The sequence below is a fragment of the Ceratotherium simum genome, chromosome 15 (genome assembly GCF_057802395.1).
Source record: "Ceratotherium simum simum isolate JZ-2026a chromosome 15, ASM5780239v1, whole genome shotgun sequence".
In the NCBI taxonomy this organism is placed as follows: domain Eukaryota; kingdom Metazoa; phylum Chordata; class Mammalia; order Perissodactyla; family Rhinocerotidae; genus Ceratotherium; species Ceratotherium simum.
The window spans coordinates 5,971,365-5,986,270 of record NC_141914.1 but is presented as its reverse complement, the minus strand read 5'-3'; the positions used below and the strand labels follow the sequence as shown (position 1 = coordinate 5,986,270).

General features: G+C 38.1%; 1 protein-coding gene across 1 annotated transcript in view; it reads left to right on the top strand.

Moving 5' to 3' along the window:
- Positions 1 to 14,906, top strand: part of IMPG2 (interphotoreceptor matrix proteoglycan 2) — a 73,456-nt gene that overhangs the window by 34,316 nt on the left and 24,234 nt on the right. The window contains exons 10-12 of the mRNA XM_087439515.1: positions 785 to 805; positions 9,254 to 9,498; positions 12,401 to 12,486. Coding sequence (XP_087295641.1) covers positions 785 to 805; positions 9,254 to 9,498; positions 12,401 to 12,486 — 352 coding nt within the window. The remainder of the gene's footprint in view (positions 1 to 784; positions 806 to 9,253; positions 9,499 to 12,400; positions 12,487 to 14,906) is intronic.

Sequence of the window (14,906 nt, the reverse complement as noted above, 5' to 3'; positions counted from 1 at the left end):
GCAACTGCCGAGGTTCAAATCCTGCCTTTGGCACTGCTGGCTCAATGGTGTTAGGTAAATTACCAAGTCTTAACTTCTTATTTGTATGAAAAAGACAATTTACCTATTAATTCTGCTTTATTAAAGAATACTTTTGAAATACTTTAGGTAAATTATTTAGTTTCTTTGTTCCTCAGTTTCTTTACCTGTAATATGGGGATATTAGTGGTCCCTAATAATCGTAATGAGGATTAAGTGAATTAATTTCTGTAAAATGCTTAGCACAGTTCCTGGCCTGTGGGAAGCTCTGTTAAGTGTCTGTTACATAAAATAAATAAATATTAAAGGCTATTCAATATCCTATAGTTAGTTAGCCCTGACCTTTCCCAACCCCTTAGCACCGTACTGTATACCAGTTGATTTTATTTTCATTTATTTTAATTCTACATAAGGCCTTGTGTCCACAAAAAACGGTTCCCAATTTTGTTAATGCCAACAACTGGAGTGCTCCGCTGATCTACTGAAAAAGTTTATTTGTAAAGAGATAACCTGATAGGAATTGTTTAAAAAGTATTTTTAACAAAGTTTAAAGACAGTAAAGACTGTTGATTTTAAAATAGAATACTTTCTCCACCTTTACTCACTTCCCTCAATCTACAGGAATTTGCCAGCATCTGATACTATGCAAGCATTTTCATTTAAGGAAGCATTTCAGAGGAAATATATTAAGAACTTGCACTTCGATGAATGATGTGACAATTATAACTCTTAAACTCTGCTTAACACTTTCGATTTTTATTTTCAGGTCCCCCAAGGACAATGGCAGGTAGAGTACTTTCTGACACTTTCTCTGCTCGCCACTGAATGAGGAGGTAGTTTAGAAGATATGGTCCAAGGGAGCATGGCTCAATTCTTTTATCACTTTCAGTATCACTGCCCTCTCCTTACAGATCAGGGATTGGCAAACGTTTTCTGTTAACAGTCATGCAGTAAATATTTCAGACTTTTCAGGCCATGTGGTCTCTGTTGCAGCAACTCAGCTCTGCCACTATCAGATGAAAGTAGATATAGGCAATATTTTGAAAATGGTGAGCGTGGCTGTGTTTCAATAAAATTTAATTTATGGACACTGAAATCTGAATTTCATGTAATTTTTACATGTCACAAAATATTGTTCTTCTTTTGATTTTTTTCAACTGTTTGAAAATAAAAAATCCATTAACTCTTGGACAGTGGGCTTGATTTGGCTCAGAGGCTATAGTTTACAGACCCCTGTAATGGACTGCTGACTGGCAAGTACTTTTAAATATTGAGTTATACTTAATTTAAAATAGGAATAAAGACTGGCATTAATGTAAACACTTTCAAGTATACTATATTGTTCAATGATATTATCAAGTGTCACTTTACAAGTAAATGAAGAGGAGAAAGATGATCTCTATAATAAGCTCATTTGCAAAAATGTCTGCTCTCTGGAATTTCTTAGAAGAAGCATAATATAAAAGCATAGTCAATACCCCTTGTGAAGGTTGCTTGTTAGTTTTTGCCTTTGGATTTAAATTTATTTATTTATTTATTTATTTTTATTATTTTTTTTAATTTATTTTTTATTTTTTATTTTTTTTTAAATTTTTTGTTTATTGCAGTAACATTGGTTTATAACATTGTAAAAATTTCAGGTGTACATCATTGTACTTCTATTTCTGCATAGATTACATCATGTTCACCACCAAAATACTAATTACAACCCATCACCACACACATGTACCCAATTATCCCTTTCACCCTCCTCCCTCCCCCCTTCCCCTCTGGTAACCACCAATCCAATCTCTGTCTCTATGTGTTTGTTTATTGTTGTTATTATCTACTACTTAATGAAGGAAATCATACGGTATTTGACCTTCTCCCTCTGACTTATTTCACTTTGCATTATACCCTCAATGTCCATCCATGTTGTCACAAATGGCTGGATTTCATCGTTTCTTATGGCTGAGTAGTATTCCATTGTGTATATATACCACAGCTTCTTTATCCATTCGTCCCTTGATGGGCACTTAGGTTGCTTCCAAGTCTTAGCTATTGTGAATAACGCTGCAATGAACACAGGGGTGCATGTACCTTTGCAAATTGGTGTTTTCAAGTTCTTTGGATAAATACCCAACAGTGGAATAGCTGGATCATATGGTAGTTCTATCCTTGATTTTTTGAGAAATCTCCATACTGTTTTCCATAGTGGCTGCACCAGTTTGCATTCCCACCAGCAGTGTATGAGAGTTCCCTTCTCTCTACATCCTCTCCAACACATGTTGTTTCCTGTCTTGTTAATTATAGCCATTCTGACGGGTGTGAGGTGATATCTCATTGTAGTTTTGATTTGCATGTCCCTGATAGTTAGTGATTTTGAACATCTTTTCATGTGTCTGTTGGCCGTCTGTATATCTTCTTTGGAGAAATGTCTGTTCAGGTCTTTTGCCCATTTTTTAATTGGGTTGGTAGTTTTTTTGTTGTTGAGATGCATGAGTTCTTTATATATTTTGGAGATTAAGCCCTTATCAGATGTATGGTTTGCAAATATCTTCTCCCAATTGTTAGGTTGTCTTTTTGTTTTGTTGATGGTTTCTTTTGCTGTGCAGAAGCTTTTTAGTTTGATGTAGTCCCATTTGTTTATTTTTTGTATTGTTTCTCTTGCCTGGTCAGACATGGTGTTTGAAAAGATGTTGCTAAGACCGATGTCAAAGAGCGTACTGCCTATGTTTTCTTCTAGAAGTTTCATAGTTTCAGGTCTTACATTCAAGTCTTTAATCCATTTGGAGTTAATTTTTGTGTATGGTGTAAGGTGTAAGGGTCTACTTTCATTTTTTTGCATGTGGCTATCCAGTTTTCCCAACACCATTTGTTGAAGAGACTTTCTTTTCCCCATTGTATGTTCTTGGCTCCTTTGTCAAAGATTAGCTGTCCATAGATGTGTGGGTTTATTTCTGGGCTTTCGATTCTATCCCATTGATCTGTGTGTCTGTTTTTGTGCCAGTACCATGCTGTTTTGGTTACTATAGCTTTGTAGTATATTTTGAAATCAGGGAGTGTTATACCTCCAGCTTTGTTCTTTTTTCTCAGGATTCCTTTAGCTATTCGGGGTCTTTTGTTGTTCCATATAAATTTTAGGATTCTTTGTTCTATTTCTGTGAAAAATGTTGTTGGAACTTTGATAGGGATTGCATTGAATCTATAGATGGCTTTAGGAAGTATGGACATCTTAACTATGTTAATTCTTCCAATCCAAGAGCACGGAATATCTTTCCATTTCTTTGTGTCTTCTTCAATTTCTTTCAGAAATGTTTTATAGTTTTCGGTGTACAGATCTTTCACCTCTTTGGTTAAGTTTATTCCTAGGTATTTTATTCTTTTTGTTGCAATTGTAAATGGGATGGTATTTTTAATTTCTCTTTCTGCTACTTCGTTGTTAGTGTACAGAAATGCAACTGATTTTTGTATGTTGATTTTGTATCCTGCAACTTTACCATATTCGTTTATTACTTCTAAAAGTTTTCTGGTGGATTCTTTAGGGTTTTCTATATGTAAAATCATGTCATCTGCAAATAGTGACAGTTTCACTTCTTCCTTTCCAATTTGGATCCCTTTTATTTCTTTCTCTTGCCTGATTGCTCTGGCTAGGACTTCCAATACTATGTTAAATAGTATTGGAAAGATGATCTCTATAATAAGCTCATTTGCAAAAATGTCTGCTCTCTGGAATTTCTTAGAAGAAGCATAATATAAAAGCATAGTCAATACCCCTTGTGAAGGTTGCTTGTTAGTTTTTGCCTTTGGATTTAAATTTATTTAAAATTCACTGTCTCTTGGAAGATTGATAAGTATGACATAGAATTTATGAAGCAAATTTATAGGCTAAATCTGGACACGTTTAGAGATACAGTAATGTTCCTTCATTGTAATATCTTATGTTGAGAAAGGCTCTGTGACTTCCTCATTTTCGTTTGTATTATTTTAGCAAGTATTTACTAAATGCCTACTAACTGAGCAAACCCTATGCCTACAAAAATGAATAACTCTTGGTCTTCATCCTCCAAGAACACAGTCTAATGAAAAGTGCTTTCAGAGATGTGTCAAAGGACTGCTTCCTTTATTTTTTTGCATTTTATTTTCTTATATACCCGTGAGATAGTGAAAATGAGAATTAATTTCATTCTGCTTTTGGAGGTGAGGGAATTTTGCCTCAGAGATACAAACTGATCTGCCATAAATTATGTGAGTAGGAGGTATCAGATATTTTGACCAAGGTAGTCAGAATTCGGGTTTCTGTACTCCTAGTATATGTAAGCTATTCTGTGTGTATATATTATAGGCATGTGTGCTGCTGGCCAGTACTCAGCCTAAAGGCCTGATTGTTTAATTGCTGCCCTCTTGGGTGATTAGAATGTTAAAACAACCCGAACTCTGATGTTAACCCTTTGCTCAAAAGAATAGTGTCCAGTTGCTGAGTGCCAAGTATGGACACAGACAACAATTCAATATGAAGGCATTAGATTTAATGATAGAATTGTTAACCTAGGTGCAGTTTCCAAAATTGTTCAGTATTGTCAGGTATTAGCCAGTTGATGGAATTTATTCCTAATTTTTTGGTATATTTTTATTCTGAGCTATGTATGAATAAATGTATGGCACAGAAATAGTCTGTTTATATAATATATAACCTCTGTCTCTCTCTCTCTCTTTCTTTGTAAGCGTTTATATGCACATGAGATTTTCTATTTGCTTTCTACCTCTTTCAAGATGCACACATTATTTTAAATTAGTCAGTTTGAACCACTGGAAGTGAATCAACTATATCTGCCTGGTATACACACTTCAAAAATTCAGCTCTGGGTGTTGTAACTGTATGCCTTCTTCCCTAATAGAAGAGTGTTATAGAAGAAGAAATGACTGACTTTTTCTGAATTATCTTTGTTTTGGTTGATCTTAATGAGAGGTGATACCATTATTTTTCCTATTTAAAATCTTGTCAAACAGCCAATCAGGGCATTTGAGGCAAGAGAATAAGAAAGGGTACATTTCACCTTCCCATGATTGATATCTCTGGAAGTGGCTGTCAGACAGAGGAGCTTTCCTCTCTATAGTGCTGTTTCAGTCTAGTTGAGAAGATGAATGCTGATGATACAGTTGTTGGTTCACTTGGAGTTGCTGAGTGCGGAGAGCCAGCACAGCTTTCTTCAATCAGATAATGTTTTGTCTACCCGTGTGCATTCTGCTTCTCATGTACTCCCTTGGCCTCTTGGCTTTCTTTTATTCACTCATCCTGAGACGTCCCTGCTCCATTTACCATGCCAGCACTCACTCTGCTCTGGGTCACAGTGAAGTTCTCAGCTCTGAGAATAAAATAGATGGTTCCTGAGACCTCAAGCACATCTTTGAGTTCTCTTTCCAGCACAACAACATGGTAATAAATTGTAGCATCTCTCTGAGGCATTGTGTCTTCTTTAATGAATTTATCCTCGCTAGACAAGGTAGATTATAATAGAAGTGTTATTTTTAGATGTCCATGGGAAACATTGGGAGACAAATTATATTTTGTCAATAAAGAGTAAGGCCAGTAATCTAATCCAGACTGCCTGATTTGCACAGATTTCTTGATCCAAGAATATTTCTCTTGATCTTCTCCCTGTGATATTTAAAAGTCATGCAAGGCACATAGTAGGCTCCCAGGAGAGGCTTGACTCTTCTTGTCTGATTTTCTGCAGAGCCCAGGAACCAACTCAAATGCTGATAGGCACAGCCTTTTCTTCTTCTCCATTTTTTCCTTATCACTGCCTCCTGTCTTAGAGCCATGTTAACACGTGAATAGGTTGTGCAAAGACCTGAAGGAGAAGCTCCGCTTTCTGGAGATCAGGCGTGATCCGTCCCCCACAGCTTGGGAAGAGCATGCACATCCTCATAGAGTTGGGGTGTGGCTGTGGAGTTGTGTCCCTAAAATGGTAACTCAGATGACACAAATGTGTGAAGATAATATGCATGCTCTTTAGGGTGAAAAATTACTCTTTCATATTTAGAAACTAAAAATTCTTCAGATTAAGACAGGAATATCACATATTGTCATTTAAGTGGCACAAATTCAATTGTCTTATCTGCCTGCATTAGTGAATAAAATTGATCATTTGTTTTTTCATTATTTTCAAAAGTATTTATTGAACTCCTATGAGCTGGGATTGTGCTCGATGCTTGGGACACATGTGGTGTGATGAGTTCTGACCAGTAGGTGTCCCTCTTACTGTTTTATTCTACCTTGGAGCTATCATTTGATTATTGTAGCATATTTTACTGAATTTATTTGCTTTACAAAAGAAGATCAGGAATTATTTATGAATCAACATATTTTAGCGTGAAAAATTAAGGGATTTAGGGAAGTTCTAGACGACAAGCACATGTCTTATCACTTAGTAGAACCTCAGGGTGTCAGAATGTTCAATTATCACTTTAAAGCGCCCCAAACCACTCCACTAGAAGTGGCAGCTCATCAGGGCTGGGAGCAAAACCTTACTGAAGTTACTCGGAGGAGACGGGAACATCAAAGGGGCCTGGCTGCTTGTATAGCAAGTGAAGCATGTCACCTCCATGGCATGTCCTGTCGTCCAGGGTGTGATCTGCAGCAAGCAGGCCCAGGACAGGTCCAGACCTGCCGGTCCTCCCAGGAAGGAGGGGTCTCTTAAGACCAATTCCTGCTTACCAAACCACAAAATACAATGCATTCTCTAGGAGGCCAGTTGATCTATTTAAAGCAAGAAATATATCTGTCAACCAACCAGTTATTGCATTGGCTGGCTCATGCTTCCTTTCCCCATTGGAAAATCTATAGGGAGTTATAATCAAAAGTTCCCTTTGCAAGCTTGAAATCAGAGAAAGGAAGTTGAGTGATCTTAATGGCCAGAATCATCAAGCCGTGCTAGCCAGTTGTTGGCCTCTCCAGTCTGGGGATCTGTCTTACAAGGAAGCCTCAATACACTGGTCAGAAGCTTTCTACTACATAGTAACATAAATTAGTTGATTAATTTCCTGTTTCTAGACTCCATGGGGCCATTCTCCTTATGTTGATACTTTGTCTTTAGATACGTGAATACCTTGCTTAGGTTGCAGTTTTCTTTTATATTCAGACAAGTATAGATTTCTGTTCATTTAGGCAGTGGCCACCCCTCAGTGCCAGGTCTCAGGCTGAACATTGGAGATAGAAACTCAAGGAGAGATTGAAAGGCAGTCACTGTAAACAAAATCTTTTGACAAAACAACAAAGGCTAAAATCAAGGAATACATAAGAATATATAAGTAAGTTCAGAGGAGGAAGTGCTTAATTTATTTGTATGCTTTGATTTGGGAGTCATTTTTGTCCTACAGAATGTTTGAAGGGGCAAATTGTTTCCATCACGTGTGTATCTTGAGTGGTTTATCTTTGGGAAGGTAGTGTTCTCCGTTCCTCTGGTGGGATCTTGGTGTGGCCTGCTGGGTACTGCCTCTGATGGCTGGGTCTCATGGACTCCCTGGAAGCCAGAGTGATGACTAAAGCAAAGCTTTCTTCATAATGACTTTTTTTCTGACAAATAGTTCTATTAAAATAGTTTAATTAAAACTGTTGAAAGTATAGCATAGTAGTTCAGATTGCAGGTGCTGGAGGCAGGCAGATGTGTTTGAATCTTAACTCTACCACTTATATGTCGGGAAATTTTAGGCAGGTCTTTTAACTTTATTAAAGCTCAGTTTCTTCAACAATAATCTGAAGATAATAAAACCTTTATAAGGTTATTATGAAAATTAAGTGAGATAAAGCATATTAAATATCTGTCACATTGTAAGCACTTATAAATGTTAGCTTTAGTTGTTAGAGAAATCTGAGTTAGATCCCAGAAGGAGTATTCCTCTGGGCTTAAAAATTTTATATTCTGATGTTGTTTCCCCGAAATGACTATTTAAGAAAATATGAAATGACACATCAACTCTTACTTAATTATTTTCACTCTATCCTTTATTCTGAGAAATCTTCTCTTTGCTCATGAAAAGGTAATAGTGAAGAAAGCCCAATTCCCAGACAAAGTTATTTGTTAGCTCCTGTCAAGGTTTTCTTCAACTCATTAATGAAGGAGCCAGCAGAAAATTAAAAGCTTGTTTCTAGAGTATTTGAAAAATAGAAATTTATCTAGTTAATTGGGAAAGGATTACTAAGTTAGATAGAAAACTGATTACTGCCCTATAGGGTAGTAAAATCAAAAACTTATGGAGTTATCATTTTTACCAGGCCAAAAAAATCAATCACATCTTAGTAGTTTTTTACAATTTAGTATTAAACTTTATAGGGCTGTAAATTTTCTGGGCTATCAAACAAAAGTATGTCTTCTGAGAGACTTAGATAACTGTCATATTAGAAAATATTCTAGCATGATATTTAAAAAGAAGTCACAAATCATCAATTTGCTTTATTTCCAAGTATTTCATATTTTCCTTTCACAATAAATAACTATGTTTTAGTTCGTAGTAATTAAGCTTCATTGCTCACTCCCTGTTGTAGAGTATATAATTCATCAACAACAATAATAAAAAGATATGACAGGATTACCCATTGTTGGATGGAGTTAGAAGGTTTTTTTTTTTTTTTTTTTTTGTGAGGAGGACTAGCCCTGAGCTAACATCCGATGCCAATCCTCCCCTTTTTTCTTAAGGAAGATTCGCCCTGGGCTAACATCCGTGCCCATCCTCCTCTACTTTATATGGGACACTGCATGGCTTAGCCGTGCTAAGCATGGCTTAGCAAGGGGTGCATCGGTGCACGCCCAGGATCTGAACCTGCGAACCCCGGGCCGCTGCAGCGGAGCGCGCTCACTTAACCGCTGTGCCACCAGGCCAGCCCCAGTTTGTTTTGTTTTTTAAATCAAGGAGGAGATATGCTAATAGGGAAAGGAGGAAGCAGGCTGATAAGTAGAGAGGAGCAGTTGGCTCTGAGGGAAGAAAGAAGGGGTGAGAATGTGGGGGAAGAAGATGTTTGGGTATGCTGCAGGGTTGACTCTGCGGCCTCCTTAGAACTCTTTCGAGCTATGACCTTCTGTTCTCTGGGAAGGTCTCTGGCTAATGGTTGCCCAGAGTCTGCAGAGAAGGGTGATGGAATCTATGCTTTTTGAGACTCTCCCTCCAGATCTAATGCTTGTTCTCCATGGGCTCAAAAATCCTTTCTTGGTGTTTCTTTAGCAGGGCCTAATCTCTTCTCTCTTTTCATCCATAGTGGCATAGATGTTCACTATGCAGTTACCTTCAACGGTGAGGCCATCAGCAATACCACCTGGGACCTAATTAGCCTTCACTCCAACAAGGTGGAAAACCATGGTCTTGTGGAATTGGATGATAAGCCCACTGCTGTTTATACAATTAGTAACTTCAGAGATTATATTGCTGAGACACTGCACCAGAATTTCTTGCTGGGGAACTCCTCTTTGAATCCAGATCCTGCCTCCCTTCAGCTTATCAGTGGTGAGTTTGATACCCATCATGCAGTCCTTGTAGTTTTAGTTTGTTTTCCAAAATACTGTGGCGAAAACTAATTTCCCTAAATGTATGCGGTTCTGAGCATTCTCTAGACTGCGTGAGACGGGAGCCATCCTGGTATGAGTGGAGCTTTAGCCGGACAGCTATTTTGGGTAGATCGGTCAGGGACTTTCTGGAATATTTGTAGACAGAAGGTCACAATGAGTGGGGAAAGGGGAGAGCAGCATGACGTTTAGAAATAGTTTAGAGAAATGGGAGCAAAGTATTAAGAAAAAGGAAAGTACTAACTGGAAGTATGACTTTAAACAGGTTATAGTGCTATCCAGGCAACCAAGACATTAACTCTACAGAGCCAGGTCAGCTGGTAAAGGCTTAAAGTGAGAGCAGAAGAGAAGGGGCAGCTCAGAAAAGTTGAGGGAAGATCTTGGTCAAAGAAAAACTGATAATGGACGCTGGGCAGAATTCCAGAGAATCCAGTACTAAGTTTGAATTCAGACAGCTGTGGTTCCAGTTATGATCCAAAATCAACAGATGGATCTGGGATCATCAAAGAGAGGTTGACTACTCTGGATTTAGGGGCTAAAGAGTGGCCTCCTCAACCTGAGACCAAAGCTTGCTAAGAGTCTGGTTACTAGCGTGCAACAGCTTAACTCATCAGGGTCGTGGTGTCCTGTTAACTTACTTGCTACTTCATGTTTGTTTCTCCACAATTCCTTCACTCGTTGGTAGTTTAGCTTTTAAAATGTCCAGCAGAATATATTTTACTGAAGTGACTTCATGAGAGAAGTACTGGCTGTCAAAGAGGAAAATCCACGAGTGAGAAGCAATACTAACTAACAGTGATGCATTTTTACAACCTCTCCAACTCCCACATGTTCTTGAGAGAAAAGAGCCTGTATCCTTTCAGGCAGCTACCACTGCCTCTTTGTGTGTGTGTGTGTGCATGTGTGTGTGTGTAAATAAACAAAATAGACACAACAGAGAAGGAGAGAGAAAAAATTTTAATAAAATTTTACTATGTATAATATAATCCCTCATTTCCTAAATAAGACATTTTTTAAAGGGCTAGACTAAAACTTTAAATTGCTTTTCAATTATTTTGGCTGCTGGACTGATGTTTCTTTACTGTGACCCTGTGCTGAGACAAGACCACAGAGTGGCCTGGACTTCATGTGGGTTATGTAGAACGTTGAAGTGGAGAAACTGTCTCTTCCGTGGTTAGTGTTAATATTAAGCTGTCAGTTCTAAAACACGAGGGATCCTTTGTGTATGGAGCAGTGCAGGTACCCTCCTCTCTTCCTCATTCTTTTTCGTTGTTGAATCTTGTTGGAATACCTGAGCCAGATAAAATAGTGAAAAGAGAAGAGGCTTGTTATAATCTGAAGATGCTGAAATCCTTTTGGTAAGGCTGATACAGACTAGCTGGGGGCTACCTATGGGGACAGCATATAGGCAGGAGGTTCCAGGAATCTCGATACTGGGATCAAAGAAAGGAAAAATAGAGCTAGGAGGTCATGACCTCAGGGAGATGGGAACCTAACTTGAGCAGAAGGTGCAAACACCAAGGTCAGGGTAGTGGTAGCGTGAGAATTAAGTGTGCAACAGGCACAGTGAAGTTGTTTGGGAAACTAAATCTGCAAACAGCATAGCGAAGTCTTCCTTTTTTGTGGACCCTGGGGGTAGAGCTACCTCCTGGAAGGTGTCCTAAAAAGGAGGTCAGCCACTCTCTCAGAATTTCCAAGCAAGTTCAACAAAAGCTTTGGGTTATCCAGTACAAACTAATTCAGGTGCTTTGACCTTTCATTAGATGTATGTTTCAATTGCTCAGAGTTTTGTCCCTAAAATCCATTGCTATTGTCATGCCAACTTCAGAGTTCTGAATGGCTGCAGCTTTCTAGGTAACTTGATATCATCTTCAAAGATATGTTCATCCTTGATCTCATGGTGCGTGTTTTCCATAGAAGAAAAGATAACTGTATACACAGTTGAAAAAGAGTTTTGGAAACTACTTGAACCAAATAGGGTTTTTTGCTTCTGATTGATCCTTCTATGTCAGGCCACTGGGAACAGGTGAATAAAGAGAGATTCTGCTTTTATTTTTGGTGCATACACCAGATCACTCTCCTGGCAATCCCTTCTTTTTAGCTTTCATTGATTCCCTCTCCCCTCAGGCAAAATCCATTTCTTCTTGGTCTGTATTCCCATACGTTGTACACATATATGCCTCTCATGTCATTTTACAGTTTGTATTTATCTCTCTGGCGTGTGGAATACTTCCACAGGAGGAACTTGGCTTTATTACTCTTGATAGCCTCAACTTCATCCAAGTCTGTAGTAACTAGCAAGGATTCAGTAAGCCTTTGTTGGATTAAATTATACAATATACTCTCTTAACTTTATTGCTTTTTAATATCGATGTAGTGATAAACTCTCTGGCGTCCTAGCCCATTTTTCAAAGGCACTTTCTGCCAAAAAGGAAATTATTTTGCGTAATTTTCTCCATTCTTAGCGTCAACCAAAAAGAGTTGGAATTTCAGTTCAACTTTCTTATTAAAATGAAAAAAAATCAATTTAAAAACAACTGTTTCAAAAGAATCTTGAAAAGAGTAAAAACTGCTTGAGAAAGGAAAGAGAATAATATAGGAGTATCCTAGATGTAATAAAGCGAAGAATCTTTATTTTATGTTGGAGTGTTAGAATTCAGACAGATTGTCTAATACAAGTAAAATATCTGAATAAAGTAGCCAGCATTTTCTAAGCAAGTCTCCCCTATCTGTTCTGCCAAAATCTAAATTATAAAGAGGAAGAACTTGGCTTTTAGTTGTCCTGAACCTCAAATACAATAGTGTCTCAACTAAAAAATTCTTTAATATTGATCTTTCTTCAGTGAGAGGAGTTTCGCTTCCCCAAACTGAAGACCTAGTTTGGAACACCCAGCGTTCACGTCTTCAGGCAACCCCACCATCTATTCTGGTAAGTATGTTTCTATGTTTTATGCCTGGAACCAGGCCCCCAAGCTTCTCTTCTTTGTACCCTCACCTGCTTACTTTGGCATCATGAATTTCCTGACCTGTTCCTATTTCAAATATTCTCTTACATCATCCCTGGAACATTACTCATAGTTGTCAGCTCATGGGTCCTGAGTAATGGTTCAGAAAATTTAAGCCTTCCTCAGTGGTTAAATGAAATCCACACACTGGGCATTGCCAAACTCCACACGTGGTGTAAAACTTATTTATGGTCCATACTGTTGGTGATAATTAAGTTATAAGTGCCCACCGAGTTGTTCTTTAGCAGTTACCCAGAAATAGTTTTTATAACCAAGACTATAAATTGATGTACATAGGTACAGAGTATAGACTTTTGTTCCAAGGATTGTACTGAAGAAAATGTTTGGACTCCAGAGCATGTAGAGCAGCGTGTGTATGGAAGAGAGAAGGAAGAGTGAAAATATGAACTAGCTGACAAATGACAGGGACTCTGATCAAGCCTCCTTTAGCCTGGGCTGAGAACACTTCCCTTTGCCCAGAAGCAGCGTGGAATGACCTTCCCTTTTGTTCTTACCACCCTGCTCCCCTGGGCACTTCTCTACCCCTCCAAACCTCCACTGGCCACTTCACCTATCAAGAGGCCTCCAGGAGAAGAGAAAGTGGCTCCTCAAATGCAGTTAAAGCAGCAACAACAGTGACAGCCACAGCCACAACCCCACAAGAGACTTCCCTGTTTACCATGAGTACACGAATCTTTTATTATTACAGAGACACAGTAGGGGGACTCTCTCTACGTTCCCCACTCCTTCTAGCCTCTTGAGACTTTTTTCCTGTCTCATGTAAGCTTTTTTAAATTTAATTTAATTTAATTTTATTGAGGTCATAATAGTTTATAACATTATGAAATTTCAGTTGTACATTATTATTTGTCAGTCACCATACAAATGTGCCCCTCTACCCCTTATGCCCACCCCTCAACCCCCTTCCCCTCTGGAACCACTAATCTGTTCTCTTTGTCCATGTGTTAGTTTATCTTCCGCATATGAGTAAAATCATATGGTGTTTGTCTTTATCTGTCATATAAGCTTTTTGAAATACTTGTTTCTTGGCTTTAATCTAGCAATGAACATTTAGAAAGCCTGCCCCAAATTCGCTTAACCATTAATATATGCAGCCATTTCTTCTACTCGGTTATAGAGCAACTCACTTGTGAAATGTGGTGTCACCGAGTTCCATATTGGAGAAAAAAGGTTCGAGGGGGAGTGACATCAGAGATTACATTCATTTGGTGTTTGTTTGTTCATTCGCTTATTCATTCATTCAAATATATTTATTTTGTGCTTTTCATGTGCCAAGTGCTGGGGAAACTAAGATGAGTAAGGGTGTGGCCTTGCCTACAAGAAGTTTCCAGTCTGGTAGTAGTAGACAGACTTCTACAGAATTAAGGTGATGCTGTAATAGAAATCCATCCAGGGTGCAGTGGCAGGGAGTGGTGATTCACTGTGGACATGGCACCACCAGTCTCCATTCCTTCTAATCACGTTCAACTCAGGGCTTCTCTAACTGCAGAAGAAGATCTGTGATGATATTTTAGAATGATGTTGTAAAGACAGGGATTTCCATACAAGCCAGAGATTGCAAACTGGAGACGAGCTGGCTGGATCCATCTGTAAGCATGTACTTTGGGGCCAAATTAAAAAAAAAAAAAAAAAGCTAATATTTAAAAATTAGATTTTTGCATACAAATGCAGATTTCCAACTTTTGCTGAAAACCAGGAATATCTGGTATCATTAAGCTCTCATTCTCCTGTTGCAGAAAGTGGCTAGAGCTTGGCTGAAAGGGGCTGCCCCTTAAGGATGGCAAGCACTGACCAACTGGGCTCACCTGTTTGTTTACGTTGCCTGAGCTGTGATTCCGTTTGCATTTAAGCCAATCCCTTCCTTTGTTGAATAGTGACAACTGTAGGGCAGTAATTAACAATTTGAGGAGACATTGGAATGTTAAGGGGTCTTTTTCATAAGACATGAGAAAAAGAATGATTAATTAGAAGTATCTGTTTATTGCTTCTTTTCTTCTTTTTTGGCAAACTGTTAACAAGATTTTGTTCTCTTATAGAAGTGAAAATTTTTTTTACGAGATTTGATTTTTAGAAATTATTTTAGTAGTAGAAATGTTGGGATATTGAATTTGACCCCTTTTGGCATCCCGACTTGGAAAATCACTTGTTGCACAGTATGCTTTCTATAGCACGAGCAAGCTTTGCAATTGGCATTAGCAGAAGTGAAACTGGCCAATATAATATTAAAGTTGTTAATATACTACATTGAACTAAAAGAAGAATTCCTGAGTTGAATTTGTTACTATGGGAACATCTATTCATATAAAAATAAATGAAGTGCTAT